At 36.4% G+C, this 20277-nt stretch overlaps 2 protein-coding genes across 4 annotated transcripts in view; one reads left to right on the top strand and one right to left on the bottom strand.

The window, feature by feature from the left end:
• LOC134647513 (uncharacterized) overlaps nucleotides 1-20277 on the bottom strand; it is a 206595-nt gene that overhangs the window by 60350 nt on the left and 125968 nt on the right. The window lies entirely within an intron of this gene.
• The window catches only part of LOC134663129 (rho guanine nucleotide exchange factor 17), a 150073-nt gene that overhangs the window by 46580 nt on the left and 83216 nt on the right, over nucleotides 1-20277 (top strand). For all 3 annotated transcript variants that reach the window (XM_063519479.1, XM_063519460.1, XM_063519469.1), the window contains exon 3: nucleotides 127-2182. In XM_063519479.1, coding sequence (XP_063375549.1) covers nucleotides 127-2182 — 2056 coding nt within the window. The remainder of the gene's footprint in view (nucleotides 1-126; nucleotides 2183-20277) is intronic.

Below are 20277 nucleotides of genomic sequence, written 5' to 3' on the forward strand. Positions count from 1 at the left end.
TCCCGGAATTCGTCGGCAAGTAGCGGGGGACGCTTGCCCGCTCTAAATCCGTCGCACTCGCCGCCAAGCTCTTCGGCGAGCCGCGCGCACTGCCACTGTCTTCTCTAAATATAGGATCGTGTGCAGGTCTCCGTACGTGACGCTGGGAGCGGTGCGGTACGCGGTCCGCCGAGCGCCGCCGCCGCGGGTCTGCCCCTGCCGCTGCTGCTCCGAGGAGGCGGTGGCGGCTTGCCTCGGCCGCGCCAAGCCGGACCGCCGCACGCTGGAGCGCTTAAGGCCCCGCATGGGTCGCGGCGCGCGCGACGAGCGGCCCTCGCGTCATCAGCGCCTCCAAGATCTCACGAAGCGGTTGTTGCCGCGTGGCAACAGTACTCCTCCAGTATCTCCTCAACCACCGCCTCCACCGCCTCCTCCGCCTCCACCACACTCTGCACCTGTCTTACCTCCAGTACCACCTCCCCGCTTACGGCACCGTCATAGCCCTACTCGCGGTGTCTCCGTCGACCGCTACGAAAATGACATTTTTGATACGGAGAAAATTACCCTACCGCGTGTTGAGTCCCGATTGATTGTCGGCTCGTATGCGCAAAAAACTATACCATATCGCAGTGCTTCATTTTCTCACGGTGATTGTACTCAAGAGAAGTACTACCGTGCTACCAACCGGTTGCCTTCGATCTTCGATTTTGGCAGTAAGAGCGAAAAAGCAGGGGTGGAACGTGCTGGCTCGTCGTGCACGCGGAACGATGAGTCGGCTAGTCTTGCGACGGAAGAGACTGTAACCGAGGGGGGGTCGGTTGCGTCTGTTGATTCAGCCGTGGGATCGGATGAAGGTCTATTGGCGCATGCCTCACCGGCACCTCGGTCGCCTCCACCCGATGCACCTCATAAGCAGCTCGGGACGCGTTCGTTAACACACCCGTTACCGCGTCGTGTACCTCCTGTGCGGGAGGAAGGCTCGACCGTCGCTGGTGGCAGTCTGCCCTTGTTGATGGCGTCACGCGTTCTACATGAACTACGTGAAGAAAGTGACGGCTCGCAAGCCGACAGTGCTCAGGCTCACAGTGAAGGAACATCTCCCCTCGAACCAGCCCAACCTTTTGCTTTCCCACCACTCCCGGACCCTCCGCCAAACGCATGTGTTAATGTGGACTGTGAATGTGAAAACTTTCTCATCGATAGATGGGAAGAGCCCGCGAACAAAATCGCGAGTACTTTACCAGTGCCAGTGTATGAGTGTATAGTGAAACAGTGGTCAAAAGAGTTACCGCCGGATGAGCCCCCTCGGTCGGATGCTGCTTCTGACGGTTCTTTGGACAAAGATAAAGAAGATGAGACCATCACGAGTGAAAAAGTTGCTCATTTGTTAGAAGCGGTAAAGAAGACTAATACGCCAGCGCCAATAGGTATTAGAGAAAGACGTCGGCCGTTACACGATAAGAAAAGAAGGAAAGGAATATACATCACAACAGCTAGTGATGATGGGGGAGAAGAGTCTCCGCCAGTAAATGGTTGTAAGCGTGAGAACAGCGATGCCTCTCTTCAGGAGATGCGATTATCGGCTGAGACACGAACTTCATCCTTACTGGGAGATAAATCCGACGATTCTTGTACTAATGGTCCCCCGAGTCCTTGCGAGGCTCCCGTCCATATGTGGCCTAGAACTGAAGACCTACGAACAAGAAGGGCAAGATTTTCACAACAAAGTTCAGACGAACGAGACGACGATTCTTTTAGAATGAGACGTAATTACGGAGTCACGTCACGAGGTGACTCTCCCTCCGAAGCCGAGAGCGATTCATGCTCTCGAGATAGAACCGCTTCGCCGTCTCCTTTCAGCCCTTCCGACAATTCTGATGTCGAAACCAAGCGACAACACTTTTCAAAAGGGCCGTATGGCAGAAATTTGGAGCCTCCGTCAACACGGTCTGTTGAAGTCGGCCGGCGTAGTTTCTCCGATGCTACTGTTACTGCTGGTCGAAAGATAAGTGTTGGAGCAGCACCAACCGTTGGTACACGAGCTAAAGGGCCAACGCACGTGAGAGCTACTTCATCGCCTTCCAAGCTGGCTGGAGTGAGGCCAGGAGCTGACCTCTTGGCCGAGCTGCTTCGGGGAAGTTCTGAAGCCCTGTCCAACACGGCTACCTTCGACAACGTCATCCTGACCATGCATCAACACAACGTGAGTACACTGCATTGTTTTTATTACCTTACAATGTACCGATTGACCCCGATATAAGCTCAAGGAATAACAAAGCAGGAGCTGAGGATATTGTTATGATGTTTATCCCGGCAGAGAATAGCCTAAAACAAACGATCTTGTATTATTGCCAAAGTATATTTAAATTTATAAACTACATAGACATAACTACTCTAGAGTTGTGATAATTAAATAGTAGCTTAGTTGTGATTTTCGCGATCATATTCAGGGTCGGTTACATTATACTTTGATACCTATTTTTCGAAAACCTAATATTGGCGTAAGCGCCGACGTGTCAGTAATGTCCTTACGCCGTTGTGAGCGCTATTTTTCTTGGATTTTCCGTTTTCTCGGTCCAATGTCGTGTGACTCACGCGCAGCTGTTCCAGAATCATTAAAAATCTTAAGGGCAACCGTATTAATAACACTGACACTGAACTTAGGATTCATGTAGTTGTAAAAATGAAATTTATTTTGAACGTTTCGTTAACTTTTTTGATGTTGAGGAATTCTAAGTGCTTTTTAATTGACGGTGAATATATGCGTTATTTTTAATTTAATTATTCACGGATAAATCTTTTGCGAATATGACGCATAGGTATTACCGTAAATTAACTGTCATAAGTGATTTGGAATATCAAACCGATCATTATTCTTCGAACACTTTCGTTCACTTCGTGACTTCAGTGAGCTCATTTTTGTTTAATTTACAAGAAAATAACTTTTTGGCAAAAATGTCATTTTTGGTATAAGCTTTTATCGCTGACTGTACTTTCATTCCACAGGCAACTAATACTCATCGAGACAACTCTAAAAACCCCAAAAACAATTAGGTTGCTTTGTTTAATCACAGAGTTAATATGACCACCTCCTGTCAGTCTCCATCACCAGATCAGCACGATGGTACCATAATATTGCATTGTCAGTATTGTCACCCGACTTACACCCGACCCGAAGTCATGAATTAGGTAAAATTTAACTTGCAAGATTTGAGCCGTACAAACTTTGTTACATACATAACTAGGTACATACTTACAAAGGTACATTGCAAGTTAAATAAAAGCTTGTAATGAGAAAAAAATAACGCAAATAACTTCATAATGACTAAATGAAAATACTGTGATGATTTTTAAAGGCTATAAGGGTTAATTGTATTAAGCTTGAAATATTTAATATCTTTCGTAATAAAGGATTAATTATATTAAGCTATAAATTAATATAATTTGGCATTCTAAAGGCTATTTAATAAGGTGGAATCCTAAACTTTTTTCGAATGAATCACGTTAAAAAAAGTAACTGTAGGTAGAAAACATTAAAATCTGATAATTAAGTATATAGTAGGTATAACACTCGTATATATCGTTCGTTCCTTTATAACACATCATTCATACCAATTTTAAAACTATCCGTTAACTTCAGCCGATGAGAAATAAGATAAACGGTATTTTTAATAGTTTGTACTAGTACTTACATAATGGACAGATTTTTATTATCTATATATATAAATGCACGTGTCCTGACTGATTGACTGACTGACTGACTGACTGACTGACTGACTGACTGACTGACTGACTCATCAACGCAGAGCCGAAACTACAAACGCTAGAAAGTTGAAATTTGGACACTAGGTTGCATTTATAAAATGTATAAGAGCTAAGAAGCGATTTTGAGAAATTCAACCCCTAAGGGGGTTAAAAAGGGGATGAAAGGTTGTATGGGGTGCAAGTTTTATTTTAAGCTAGGAATTTGAAACTTCGTAAAAATGTACTATATTAAAAAACAAGAAAACTAATTTCTGCGTTTTCGAAAATTCATCCCCCAAGGTGGTGAAAAAGGGGTTGAAAGTTTGTATGGAGATCAAATATTTTTGTGAGTGTTGGATTTGACACTTTGTATATGGGGATATTATTATAAGACGGGAAAAGTAATTTCAGCGTTTTTGAAAATTCATCCCCTAACAGGGTTAAAAAGGGGTTGAAAGTTTGAACCCATTACAAATGCTTTGAAACTTCTTAGAAAGACATAATAGTCGATGACAAAAAAAAGGAATTGCGACGTTTTAGGTAATACAACCCCTAAGGGGGTAAAAAAGGGGATGAAACTTTGTCCTGGGGTGCAAATTTTATTTTAAGCTGGGACCTTGAAACTTCGTAAAAAGGTATTAAATTAAAAAACAAGAAAACTAATTTCTGCGTTTTCGAAAATTCATCCCCCAAGGTGGTGAAAAAGGGGTTGAAAGTTTGTATGGAGATCAAATATTTTTGTGAGTGTTGGACTTGAAACTTTGTATATGGGGATATTATTATAAGACGGGAAAAGTAATTTCAGCGTTTTTGAAAATTCATCCCCCAAGGTGGTGAAAAAGGGGTTGAAAGTTTGTATGGAGATCAAATATTTTTGTGAGTGTTGGACTTGAAACTTTGTATATGGGGATATTATTATAAGACGGGAAAAGTAATTTCAGCGTTTTTGAAAATTCATCCCCCAAGGTGGTGAAAAAGGGGTTGAAAGTTTGTATGGAGATCAAATATTTTTGTGAGTGTTGGACTTGAAACTTTGTATATGGGGATATTATTATAAGATGGGAAAAGTAATTTCAGCGTTTTTGAAAATTCATCCCCTATCAGGGTTAAAAAGGGGTTGAAAGTTTGAATCCATTAAAAATGCTTTGAAACTTCTTAGAAAGACATAATAGCCGATGACAAAAAACAGGAATTGCGACGTTTTAGGTAATTCAACCCCTAAGGGGATTAAAAAGGGGATGAAAGTTTGTCTTGGGGTTCAAATTTTATTGTAAGCTAGGAACTTGAAACTTCGTAAAAAGGTATTATAATAAAAGAAAAGAAAACTGATTTCAGCGTTTTTGAAAATACATCCCCCAAGGTGGTGAAAAAGGGGTTGAAAGTTTGTATGCACATCAAATCTTTTTTTGAGTGCGGGACTTGAATCTTTGTATAAGGGCATATTATAAGAATACAAGAAAAGTAATTTAAGCGTTTTTGAAAATTCATCCCCCAAGGTGGTGAAAAATGGGTTGAAAGTTAGTATGCATATCAAATATTTTTTTGAGTGCGGGACTTGAATCTTTGTATAAGGGTATATTATAAGAATACAAGAAAAGTAATTTCAGGGTTTTAAAAATTCATCCCCGAAGGTGGTGAAAAAGGGGTTGAAAGTTTGTATGCACATCAAATATTTTTTTGAGTGCGGGGCTTGAATCTTTGTATAAGGGCATATTATAAGAATACAAGAAAAGTAATTTCAGCGTTTTTAAAAATTCATCCCCCAAGGTTGGAAATAGGGGTTGAAAATTTGTGTGGAGATCAAACATTTTTTTGAGTGCGGGACTTGAATCTTTTTATAAAGGCATATTATAAGAATACAAAAAAAGTTATTTCAGCGTTTTTGAAAATTCATTCCCTAAGGTGGTGAAAAGGGGGTTGAAAGTTTGTATGCACATCAAATATTTTTTTGAGTGCGGGACTTGAATCTTTGTATAAGGGCATATTATAAGAATACAAGAAAAGTAATTTCAGCGTTTTTGAAAATTCATCCCCCAAGGTGGTGAAAAAGGGGTTGAAAGTTAGTATGCACATCAAATATTTTTTTGAGTGCGGGACTTGAATCTTTGTATAAGGGCATATTATAAGAATACAAGAAAAGTAATTTCAGGGTTTTTAAAAATTCATCCCCCAAGGTGGTGAAAAAGGGGTTGAAAGTTTGTATGCACATCAAATATTTTTTTGAGTGCGGGGCTTGAATCTTTGTATAAGGGCATATTATAAGAATACAAGAAAAGTAATTTCAGCGTTTTTGAAAATTCATCCCCCAAGGTGGGAAATAGGGGTTGAAAGTTTGTATGGAGATCAAACATTCTTTTGAGTGCGGAACTTGAATCTTTGCATAAAGGCATATTATTAGAATACACGAAAAGTAAACTCAGCGTTTTTGAAAATTCATCCCCCAAGGTGGTGCAAAAGGGGTTGAAAGTTTGTATGCACATCAAATATTTTTTTGAGTGCGGGACTTGATTCTTTGTATAATGGCATATTGTAAGAATACAAAAAAAGTGATTTCAGCGTTTTTAAAAATTCATCCCTTAAAAGGATTAAATAGGGGTTGAAAGTTTTTATGGAGATAAAACATGTTTTTGTGTGCGGGACTTGAATCTTTGTATAAAGGCATATTATTAGAATACAAGAAAAGTAATTTCGGCATTTTTGAAAATTCATCCCTCAAGTGGGTAAAAAAGGGGTTGAAAATTTGTATGGAGTTCAAACATTTATTTGAGTGTGGGACTTGAATCATTGTATAAAGGCATATTATTAAAATACATGAAAAGTAATTTCAGCTTTTTAAAAATTCATCCCCTAAAAGGTTTAAGAAGGGGTTGAAAGTTGGTAGAGAGTTCAAATTGTATTTAAAGCTAGGAACTTCTAACTTCGTAAATAGGACCTTGGTGACGTTCCACGGGAAAAGGTACCTTATGGCACTTGGCGCTTACGTCGCATAGCACCGCAATTGTATTGGAGCGGCGTTAATAATAGCGTAGGCGCCAACCGCCATAAGGTACCTTCACCCGTGGGACGTCGCAGGTACTTCTAGGTAGTAGGTTTTACTAAATAGTGGACTTGAAAATATGCTGGGGGTTCAGAGGGATTATATCGAGAACAATTTTACTCAGGGGCTAGAAACTTCGTAGCCAGGTTGTGTATAATAATTAACAAATGATTAACAGTCCCTACTGCTATCTTTTGCTGCATAATGTTCTAAGCTAATGTAGAATATATAACCACCAATATACAAATCCACGCGTACGAAGTCGCGGGCAACAGCTAGTTGAACATATTTTAGATCACGTAGCAATGACAATTATATTTCGGTTGCCTGTGTTATGCCAAAATATTATTTTGCAGTCGTCACGTTTCGATCGAAATTCCTCAAAACTCGTAAATTTAGGAGATTGATTCTGTGCAATACAACAATGTTTTGACTGTAAAGTGCTGTGTATTGGACACGAAACATTCTGTTTGAAATGAACAGCATTTATAAGCATTTATCAATAGGCAAACATTGTCCAATAGGTGCATATCTTGTATTGTTGCCAACTAACTGGTCTACAACTTGTTTTTAATAATTACATAATCTGCATAATAAGCGTTGGTCAGATATTACGATTAGGTATGTATTTTTACGACATTTGTGTCGCATTTTAATACGCAAATTATTCAATATAGGTATCTATACATATTTATAGCGCTGTGTTTTAATTAAAAGAAGGCGTGAAAAAGTTACTTACATAAAAGTGCAAATGAATCATTATTAAAAAATAGAAAAAAGTTAAAGGGGCATAGAATGTTATAAAATATACCACATAGTGTAAAAATATGCTTCATAATGTCAATAAGAGGAAAATTGGGACAACGTGTGAGAAGCGCTCATCCACTTTCCTCTTAGCACTTGTTTCTCAACTATTAAGTTTTAATTTATGGTTTTAACGTAAGATGAAAAATAACATTTTAACATAACAAGTAGCCCATTCTCCGTCTAAGTACTAGGAGATACTTATTGTTACTCGTAGAATGACCAATTGACCAGTGAAAAAATGATACCGAGAGACAGAAATGTATTTTAAGTTCGGGCTTACGTACGCTTCACGATAAAATATTATTTACCTATAAATTTAAGATTGTATTAAGTACTAGATGACTTATCTTTATCGATATGTCACACGAATTGGCGCGCATCAATTTGGTTTTTTCTTCTCTGAAATATTGCCTTTTTTTACCTCCGATTGTATGAAATAATAATATTTTACGGACGTCATGTGATTTGGCTACTCGGAAGAGTCTGAAGGGAGCCCGGGCTATGTTAAGCAAAGGGCGATAGTCGATGGTTAAGAACGTGATTTGTATAGATTTCTTTCGAACTTTTTAACATTTCACTTTTTATCATTTTTAATAACAGCACTGTATTTTAAACGCCTGAGATTGTCGCCTACGACGATTATTCTTTTGGCGGTTACGTCGCCCAAAATCAGAAATAGAAGTCAACCGGTAGCGTATAATTATAATAGATCTAAAGTTTGGCTTTATAAGACTCGAGTTGCTATCTATTTTTTGTCTCCGATGTAATACGCTGCGGTTTAAAGATGTGCATTCGTGCGTCGATAAATTGCAGTGTTCACGGTCGTGTCAATATGCGACAATTACAAAACGATCCGGTGCATTTAGTAGTGCCAGAGATAACTAAATTAAAGGGTAGTCTAAGATAAGATAAGATAAGATAAGATAAAGTTTATTAAGTTCAAAAGGTTACATCACATACATAATTTTTTAAGATATGTTACATAGGATTCTCTGTCCAAGATCTTTCGCTGATAGGTTCTTAAATAAGGTCTCCATACAAAGTTGAGTTTGTTTTCAATATTGAGTTCCAGATATACCTATCTACAAGGCTCAGTTGTGACGGAGCATTCATCATAAATCATCAATCAATTATTAATTCAATAATTTATGGGCGTTATGCCCATATATTTTTGTATTATGTGTTGACATCCACTTGATCTTTCTCTTATTTCAGGATGTTCAAGAAAAAACTTAAAACCTAAAAGAGAGACAAATTTCGTACGGATTAGAAGATATTTAGTAGGGATGTACCGACTAGTCGCCGACTAGTCGGGAAAGCCGACTATCCGGCTACATTTCTAGTCGGCGATTAGTCGGCGACTAGTCGGCAAAAAAGGCCGATTAGTCGGCCTATTATTAATTACAGAAAGCAGGACATGAATAAAATAAAAAGCCAATATTAATCAAATGTTACATGCCCATTCTACTCTAATACGTATTTAGGGTACAAAATGTGCTTGAGTTCATATTAAATTCAAGTATAGGTACCTAAGTAATTATGTAGGTGTATTGTCGCAGTAGCACGGAACATCTTTCAGTTGATATTGAAAGCGCGACGACGCAAGGAGCAAAAAAAAATGTTTTTCTAATGCATCCGAACTAGAATAAAGCTACTACAGTTGCCATACGAATGTAATCTTTATCGGAAGTAACGATTATGAACTTGGCTGACTAGTCGGCCGACTAATCGGCCATCCGAGTGCCGATTAGTCGGCTAGTCGGCTAGTCGGCCAAAACCATAGTCGGTACATCACTAAGGCTACAAATATAATGACCACCAAAAAATACTTTGGTACCCTAAATAAAAAAATCATGCTTACCAAAAAAAATTATTGAACACCAAAAAAATAAGGCCTAAAATTACAAAAGTACCACCGTTTTAATTACGACTGCACTTCAAATTGTATTCGAATACCAAATATATTGAATGATCACCAAAAATCATTCATGATCACCAAATCTAGAATACCAAATTAATGCGATATTTTCACATAAATAAACCAGTATGATTACCAAAAACTGTACACATATTACCAAATAAAGTAAAATGATGCCAAAATTACTAGCCTCCCGCTCAACCCCCTGTATCCCGCACCGCATAGATACCTACCTGGTACTTTTCTAGTAGCATACTGAAGTAGGTTAGGTTAGGTTTGAACTGCGACCCTTACAGAAAAGAAATGCTACTAGAAAAGTGGGTTAGGTTAGGTTTGAACTGCGACCCTTACAGAAAAGAAATGCTACTAGAAAAGTGGGTTAGGTTAGGTTTGAACTGCGACCCTTACAAAAAAGAAATGCTACTAGAAAAATGGGTCAGGTTAGGTTTGAACTGCGACCCTTACAGAAACAAAATGCTACTAGAAAAGTGGGTTAGGTTAGGTTTGAACTGCGACCCTTACAGAAACGAAATGCTACTAGAAAAGTGGGTTAGGTTAGGTTAGAACTGCGACTGTTACAGAAATGAAATGCTACTAGAGAAAGGTGACGAAGTGGATTAATTAATTTAATAGGATAACGATATATTGAATATTTGCACATTTTAAATTAAAATGTGGTTACAATTTTGGTGGTCATTTACTATTTTTGGGTTTACAATGATTATTTTGGAGTCATTTGCTTTAATAGGATAGCAAGATTTAAAAATTTGGTTATAATTTTACATTAAAATGGAGTTTTAATTTTGGTGGTCATTTACAATTTTTTGGGTTTACAATGATTATTCTGGTGTCATTTTCTTTAATAGGATAGCAAGATGTAAAAATTTGGTTATCATTTACTATATTTGGGTTAATAATGATTAGTTTGGTGTCATTTCCGTTAATAAGATAGCAAAATGTAATAAAATTGGTAATCATTTCACATTAAAATGGAGTTATAATTTTGGTGATCATTTATTATTTTAGGGTGGTAAAATATATTTTTTTGGTGTTAAATTTTACTATATCTGGTGATCAGTTAAATAGCAGCCCATCGCTAATATTTAGGTCTTTTTCGATATACGAAAGTACGTTTTTATAATATGAGTGTCTCCATCAAACTTGGATCAACTTGTTTGTGTCATATCCCAATCAACAACTTAAATGATAAGCATGTTGCGGGAGAGAACTTTTAGATAGGATGCTACATAAAATCGTTACAGATATTATTGAGAACCTGAGAACGCTATTTACGGAAATACAAAACAATTGCTTGACCTAAGCCTGGGCATAATAGCCTGGGCCCTTTTTTTGTGTAAAAATGTCCTATATTTTTTTTTGTTAAATCAAATTTTGACAATGACAAAATCATATCCGTAATAAATCCAGATCAATTTCATAACCTGGTGTTACTCAAACAGAGAGAGTCAATGTTACTTTTGATACTAACAGATCATATCCATAATAAATCCAGACGAGATTCATAACCTAATATTATAACCGGAATACGCCTCCAGGTCGCTTTCTGGCCCGTCGATAGTGATCGCAGATAATATTCCTTTCAACAACTGATGAGTCACTAGGTCAAGCCACCAGCTTTATTATAGCCCCTGCAATAAACACTCTGGGACTGTCACTATGTAGAATTGATGCGTCTATTTTTGTGCTCGTACGCCATTTTTTACGATGTATAAAAATAGCGATGTTACATATATGTATACGAGTATACCTAAAGCCGTTTTGTTATTCACCTTTAAGAAAGGGTTGAACAATAAGAAATGTATATATGATAGCCAGTATGTAATCAATAGACATCGTCGTCGAATAGACCAAACGGTGGGTACATTTATTTTTATTCATAATATAGTTGTAATGTAACCAACATTATGGAAAACAAAATCCTGTTTTGTCCAGTTGACGTCAAATACATGTTTACACTTTTGCACCTTACTCCTTTGTAATAAGGAAAAACCTGTAAATATACCTTTGACGTCGACTGTTCATCTGTCTGCCCCCCCGCAGATATTTTTGAGAAGGTATGAAATTCATGAAATTTAGACATAGACATAGAAAAACTTTATTTAACATCACATTAATGGTACATTTGAACATACTTAGATCTAAGGTACTTATTCCAGAAATCATCCCCTATAGTCCCTGGTGCAGACTTAATTATACGGCAAATGATGATGATGGAATTTCCTTTTGCAGAGTTGCTCCTTTTGACTCACAGATTGATTTAGGAAGGGGAGCCAATCGAATTTTTGATGCAAATTTTTGACTTCGAGGGGGGTGCCCCCCGAAATATGTAAAAAATAAAGTTTTGCTATTTGGTCAAGTTTGGTATCATTTTCGTGTAACTCAAGGATGCTAAATTCATTTCTGATATTTAATTTATATGGTTTTATATAAATAATTTGAAAAAAAATGAAAAATTAAAATTTGCTATTTTATTTTTTTCGGAATAAATGCTAAAATTTTCCTTATTTTAATATATACACAAAAAATATAAATTTTATGAAATAGCCCTACTATTCCTCGTTATAAAAAGTATACACATGGCATATTTATTTCTAAATAATGTGAAGAAAAAAAATAAAATGTAGACCTACTTTCGACCACAAGCTCGACGAAGAGTATACAACGATGTATGTTACAGCTATTAGAATTACGGCGTTTGATGACGATGAGATACCTTTTAGCATAATGAGTCCTTAGAAGCCTTAGATCATTTTAGGAAGGAGAGCCACCTTGATTTTTGGTACGGTCGGGATGAAAAGGTTTGGGTGATTTGTCCCATACAATCATAAATTTATGCAAGCACCTGTATAGGTTTCTGCAATAAGTTTGGTGACATTCTTGAGTAAATCAAAAGGAAGAAATCATTTAGGTGATTAAATCTTCAAAATACAAAATAATGTAAATATTGACTAATATTTACATTATTTTCCTGCGTATAGCTACGTCCCTTAAATCGGATTAGGTTGTGCACCGAACATAAGCAATGTTAAAGAGTGTAAACAAATATATAGGTAGTAAAATCTTTAAAATACGAAATAATGTAATTATTAGTCCATTTCTCTTTTTTTTCTTTTAATTTTCTCGATAATGACACCAAACTTAATGCAGAAACCTAAACAGGTGCTTTCATAACGTTATGATTGTATAAATATACTATGTGTATACTTTTTATAACGAGGAATAGTAGGGATATTTCATGAAATTTTTATTTTTTATATATATATTAAAATAAGGAAAATTTTGGCATTTATTCGGAAAAAAATACAATAGCAAATTTTAATTTTTAATTTTTTTCAAATTATTTATATGAAACCATATAAATTAAATATCAGAAATGAATTTAGCATCCTTGAGTTACACGAAAATGATACCTAACTTGACCAAATAGCAAAACTTTATTTTTTACAAATTTCGGGGGGCACCCCCCTCGAAGTCAAAAATTTGCATCAAAAATTAAATTGGCGCCCCTTCCTAGATCAATCTGTGAGTCAAAAGGAGCAACTCTGCAAAAGGAAATTCCATCATCATCATTTGCCGTAAATCGCACTTTTTTGTCGTGTGCGCCAGGGACTACTAATGGAGTGAAATTTATTTAGGGAGTGAGTTTATGATCAATACTTTCAAGCGATAACTTGTAAAGTAGTTATACATATTAGCCCCCGGGCTAATATGTATAACTACTTTACAAGTTATCAAAACCCCTAACTTGTACCTAATACAAGTGGAAGTCCCTTTCTAACAAAAGCTGTATTACAAGTTTTAAGCTTTTGAGAAACGGGCCCCAGCACTCTACAGACTTATTATACAGCCGTGAGGAAATATGGTGCGGTTTTAGTGGAGACCTGAGTTACGAGTATGGGCCCGATTCGGATTTTGTAATAGACATCTATTAGACATCGCCAAGGTACGATAACGATATGTTTAAGATCTAACCTGTCAAATTTGACATTTCCGCGATTCTGAAGATACTCTTGAACGATTTCCACAAGATATATTACTTAGAGATTTAATTTACATCTAATAGATATCTAACCGATCTATCGTAAAAGTGACATTGGTTGCCCGAATTGCGCTGCAAAAGAGAACTAGTTGAAATCTAAACTATAACGTATCTAGAATGGATCTAGTACGTGTCGTCTCTTGTGAATATCTTGAAGTTCGAATACGGCAGTATGACTTCTTAAAACTTACAGAACAACAAAGTATATCTACTTAATAGTAAAACATGCACACTGAACATGAATCAGTTATTTTTAATTTTATTAGGTAATTAAGCCCACTGCTTGTGGCACTACAAACTAAAAACAGTTGTTTCTTTCCGCCATCGCTTCCACAATAAAGTTTCTTCGAAAACGTTGTTCGCGGTAGGAAGTGCGTTTTTCCAGTTTTAACACTTTTAACTATTCTAGTTCACTGTTGGTTTTGGCTGACGGTTGTGTTCTTGTTTAGGTTTAACCCGATGATGTGGATTGATCCATTTTCATTCCCGAATTAATATTCTACTGGAAGGTACATAATAAAATAAATTAACCATCTGATATGCAGGTAAATGAGTAAATTATTATACAGAGCGCTTTCCCACCAAGAACGAAGGTTCATCATTACTACATAGTAAAAAACAAAGTCGCTTCCCGCTGTCTGTCTGTCTGTCTGTATGTATGCTTAGATCTTTAAAACTACGCAACGGATTTTGATGCTGTTTTCTTAATAGATAGAGTGATTCAAGAGGAAGGTTTATGTATAATTTGTTAAACCGTGCGAAGCCGGGGCGGGTCGCTAGTTAAATATAAATCAGACCGTGAAATAGCGAACAGTTCCATTAAAAATTTGGACATCTAAGTACTAATCAGCAGATTTTGTTACTGATACTATTTTCTTAAATGTGATCCTGCCTCACCAGCCGTCATTTTTCGCGACCCAGATCGATCAACGCCACTACATTTTCAGTGCCCGTGACAGCAGTACGAAAGAACGACTTCTCATTTCAGTTGCGCTCACATTTACGATTTGTATTTATATTTATATAAATCACAAATATCGACAAAAGAATGTTTTAGAGGGAAATGAAATAAGACCTGGGGACCGTTGAGACGTTACTCAATTACAAGTTACAAGCTTACAAGCTTACTATGCGGTACTTAAATACTCAGCGTCTAACGAAACTATTTAATTTTCATTTATCGAAATTGGTCAAAAATTGTTACAACATGGTACCCCAAAGACGGGAAAAGGAAAAGAGGCAGACCTTACCGCAGATGGGAAGACGACATTAGAGCTATCGCTGGACCAACCTGGACATGGACAAGAAGAGCGACTAACAGAGAGGAATGGAAGGTCTTAGGGGAGGCCTATGCCGGGAGGCAAATCGACCGATGTCAACTATGAACATAAATGACAATCAAATTTAATTTAATCTAAATATAAATTTAAATAATGTACTAAATATGTTTGACTTGTCTGACTATTTTGACAAATATTCAATATTCAATAAGTAATGTGACGAAACTATAATTCAAAAAATTGGTCGAAATAAAAGGCTATTTTATTTATCGAAATTGAATTCAGCTGTTTCAAGTGTTTCGACGCTACGGTTCAATATACTTAATACTTAAGAATACAAACATACATTCCATTTCCATATACACAAGCTGTTTAGACGTAGAAACCAAAACTTTTCCTTTTGGATTTTTAGATGAGTAAAAAATCATTTTAAGGCATAGGCATATTTTTAGAGCGCTTTGATGCTAAGAACAAGTCTTAATTATTTATAATTCTCAAAATTACATCAATGGCGTATTTTTTTAAATAAATGAGTCGATTACCGGTCTAAAGCGTCGCTCGGTCTATTTTAGACCAGGCGCCACTTAAGTAATCACCGGTGTCATCGGGCCTAGAAAACACAGAGGGAATTAGGAGTTTCCGATTGAATTTATGACAGCGGCTAACGGTTGGTTTATTTAATTTCGCGTTGTCTTGTCTCTGACAGCTTTTTTCTTGCCAGGTTTCCCTTTGGGTGTTAAATGATTTGTTTTAAATATAATGGGGAAAAATCTTTGTATTTTTTTGTGAAATGATATTATATAGGTTGGCAACGATCTGCAGAATGTATAAAATAATGATAGGTAACCTTTCTATACCTACCTACTAAAGGTCCATGTTTTTTTTACTAGATTTCTTACTAATTTATACTAACTTCACGAAGTGCAATAAAATAATAAAAATTTGTTAGTTGATTAGGCGTTATTTACATATTTTTTAAGCACAATAGCCCTTCAAACAGTGCCTATTCAGGAACTGTTACCTCGTATGAGTAATGTTCCTTACAGGATATTTTTTGTACATACCTATTAGCTTCCCAAAGTATAGGTGCTAGTGACATAATGAGTAAAGTTATAGACATCTATACATAAATAAACTTAATAAATACAGGAAGGGCTAATCAGAACATTTAATCGCCCGATAGGTACCTTAATCGTCCTTTTAACCGTAATTATACCCCGTTTAAAAACGGGATTTCGGATTTGCCGTGGATCTTTTAGGGTAATTTGACAGAAATAAATGACCGCGCTGCTTTGACAGGGCAATAAATCCTCAACTGTCAATGTTGAAGACGGTAATAACATGTTTGTACCTTGTTATTTGCAAATTTAATGGTACTTTTACTAAATGCGTAAAGTTGTGCTGGGTAGATAACATAAATCGATAATCTGATAATATTTTAATTTGTGTAAGCTATTACAAAATAGTTAAAGTTGACGAAATATAAAGTGTGCCGATCTTGCTCAAACTTGTTCAAGAGATCGGCTCACTTTATATTTCGTCAACTTAAAAGATGTAACACACTACCGCACCGCACCAATGTTACAGGTTACATTCCAAAACATTATAGAAAAGAAACTCGAGCTTGAGGTGAGGAGGTACCAGAAATATCATAAATCCAAGTAACAGCGAGCATATATAAATCCACGTATCACTCACCATAATTTCTCGCACGTTTACGTATAAGGGCGTATTTACAGAACTTTTTAAAGAACATATGCCCTTACAAACGGTACCATGGCAAGCCGTAGAAGGCAGTGGCAACACCTTGGCGATGTTAGCCGAGATTTATGGCCTAATTTGCGGGCTATATTGGCAACTTTCTTTCGTAATTAAATGGAAATTTACCGATACCGAGAAACGTTAATTGATATAGTTTTGTTAAGGTGCATTAGGTACCGTATAAAATGCGCGGCTAGAATGTTATTGTTTCAGATTTCATTTTTATATGTGATTTGTTTTTAAACTTTAATTTAAATATTTAATAGTTAAACGAAATGAAATAGGTAACATTCATTTAAAATTCTATATATTTGGAGTACTTTTTCAGTTAAAATTCAAGCAACAATGAGTAATTAACAATATTTATTGGTAAGGTAAAATAACAATATCTGGGTGACCGAGCTTCGCTCGGAAAACATATAAAAACTCGAAAATGCGCGTTTTCCCAGAGATAAGACCTAGCTAGATCGATTTTTCGCCCCCGAAACCCCCATATAGCAAATTTCATCGAAATCGTTAGAGCCGTTTCCGAGATCCCCGAAATATATATATATATATATATATATATATATATAAATAAATAAGAATTGCTCGTTTAAAGGTATTAGATTATCAACATAGTATATATGAATAAACTATAGTTTTTCGTGAGTCAGTAAAACTGATATTTTGTGGCACTCCTTTTGTCACTCTGGCATTTGAAGAGTTGTATTTAGAAATATCCTGTTCGTGTAGTGTAGTGTTAGGTACTAGGTACACTCGAGTAACTCGACTTGACGTCGGTTCCTATTTTAATTTTTCTTTATATTCCATACCTATCACTGTTCCATAAGTAGCTTCATAAACAAGGCACATTATTTATAGGTACATAATAATCGGCTAAAGTTCTCAGGTTACTAAATAACTATTGAATTGAGAAACTCAACCATCTTCAAACTATCATCAATACTTTTATAATCGTCCATATCTTCGAACCTCGCGTCGCGGAAACGTCTCTGGCACACTGCCATCTATCGTCCCTTATGAAAAGTTGTTAGCGACTGGACTCTTATTGAACATACGTCTTTTTAAAACTTTACAGGAAGATACGGCGATCTTGCCAGTTTTTACGCCTATGATCAAATGCAAGTCGCATGTATGGACGTTACGAGATAACCAATCTTGATACGCTCAGAATAGGGTTTAATGTAGATTTATTTCGATTTGTCCACGGATAGGAAGTATTTTCAGCTAATGCAATAAAATTGAGTCCGAGTTGTAAGTTTGTCTGTGGTCGAATCAAAACAGAACCTTGGCTTTGCTAACGCCTCTGCATTTAGGGTTGATGATGATGATACAACATGGCGAATTCTATAATATGGTTTGGTTAAAAAGACTTAATATGAGCAATACAACGTAAGTAAACGTATGTTGCTGTATTTGTTCCTCTCCTTCCTTCCTTCTTACTTTCTCGACTCATATACTCAAAGGTTACTTAACTGAAAGAGATCGCTCAAAGGAATAACTTCATCATTGTAGTCTTTAAGTTAGCTAGTTTTATTTAAATTATGTGTCTTTGTACAATAGAAAGCCAACTAATGTAAATAATAGTATAACTATGAACCATATACCTATAGGTACATTTAATAACAAAATATATAAAATATTTTCCGAATACAATCGTTTTGGTGCTCTGTAGATACGTCCGATTTTTACTCTCATTTTTGATTTATAACCTCGGCTTGCTGTTGTCATTGTTATAACATTTACTTATAATATACCCGCCCTGGCTTCGCACGGGTTAACAAATTATACAAAAACCTTCCTCTTGAATCTTCCTTTTTATTTATTAAAAAAAACACATCAAAATCCATTGCGTAGTTTTTAAGATCTAAGCATACAGACAGACTGACAGCGGGAAGCGACTTTGTTTTATACTATGTAGTGATAACATTGATATTCTCTAAACAATAAAATAGAAAATTAGCAATAAATCAAAGCAAGTTTGCAATATAAATGATTGATTGATTCATGGGTGTAATGCCATTATGAAATTGCTAAACAAGGAGGCATTTCGATGATTTGACTGCCGTTTGTAAACTTTGTACTGAAAACCCTCCCAAAAACAGCTTATTATTTAGAGTAGGATAATATCGTTTAATTGCGCGAATATTACATATTCGGCACTATATCTTAGGTATTTTAGGCTATGTGGTTTATACTTAACCACTAAGCTAATGTTACGGTTACCTACGTAAAATTATCTTAATGTTAGTATGACTCAAGACAGTATGAACTCAATTAATTTTAACCACGACTACTACATTTTTTTTGCTAAAAAACCTCCCAATGGCAATGGCATTTTACAAACACTTTATAAAGTGCCCGATAGAAAACACATGACTATTTCTTTCGAGTAAAGAACAGTTCTGCATAGATCAGTTTTTTGTCTAAGATCTTTTTTTCTTAATCTTAATGCCAAAACACTAGCAACACAAAGCAGGTGTTCAGAAAAAAAATGTTGGCCAACATAAAGCATAGAGCATGAATGTAAATACTCGTCACTTTTGACGCAACAACTTGCGTAGATAGGGTATTTGGCCAACGAATCGTGATATAGAAAAACCCTGCGCAATAAAAACAAATGGATTGTTGGCCTCAGCAAACTAGGATTAAACAATTTTGGCGCTTTTAGTATATCCTCGTAGGATATAGAGCGAAATACGGTTACACGTAGGCAAATGACGTGTATGTACTTATATTTTATAAAGAAAATATTATTTTGCGTGTATGTATTGTACGGAGGTATATTGTCCTACGCATACGCAGAGAGCTGCATTACGCAAGCTATGTGGTCTGTCCTTATATATAGCAATACCAACACAAAAAAAAAAAAAATGATGAACTCCCTCTTAAAGGCGGCCTTATACGGTTGCAAATACCGCGTTGCAAATGTTGCAATCAATGAAATAATATTATGTTATGGTCCTATATTCTTCCGTTAAGTGTGAAAAAACGAACGGAGTAATTATTTTGTCAATCTGAAGCAATAAATGTGACCAAAATAAAAGACGTAGGTAAGTGTCATACGTCCATTTTTTCCCATATTCTTATAATTTATATTCTGAGAATATTTCTTAATACTTATGTAACTAAACGGTAATTACGTATTTCACACCCAATTTAAGCCTTTTGATATAAAAAAGATTACTTCTTTCGATTGCGTGAAAGCATTTAAATAATTCGAAGTGTAATGTGTTACTCTGCCGACTGACATCATATCAGCTTTTAATCCCCGAATACGGTCGGAAGCTGAGTGCACGTAAAAACAAGACAAAGGGAGCGCCTAATAATGGACGCCACAAAACATCGGAGCGCTAGCCATGTCCAGAAGATAGTGGCAGGCGCACACTGATACACTTCTATGAATTTTTTTTTTAATTTATTAGTTGCGGGTTATTGCTTCTGTTTTACCTAAAAAATTATGACTAAGAAAAAAGGATCCAATATTCTATTTGTTCTAACAATAATCACGTATTTGTATAATTTTCGTCAAACAATGATAACTGCATTTTTAGGGTTCCGTACCCAAAGGTTAAAAACGGGACCCTATTACTAAGACTCCGCTGTCCGTCCGTCCATCCGTCCGTCCGTTCGTCCGTCCGTCCGTCCGTCCGTCCGTCCGTCCGTCTGTCACCGGGCTGTATCTCAC

The sequence above is a fragment of the Cydia amplana genome, chromosome 1 (assembly GCF_948474715.1).
Source record: "Cydia amplana chromosome 1, ilCydAmpl1.1, whole genome shotgun sequence".
Lineage (NCBI taxonomy): Eukaryota > Metazoa > Arthropoda > Insecta > Lepidoptera > Tortricidae > Cydia > Cydia amplana.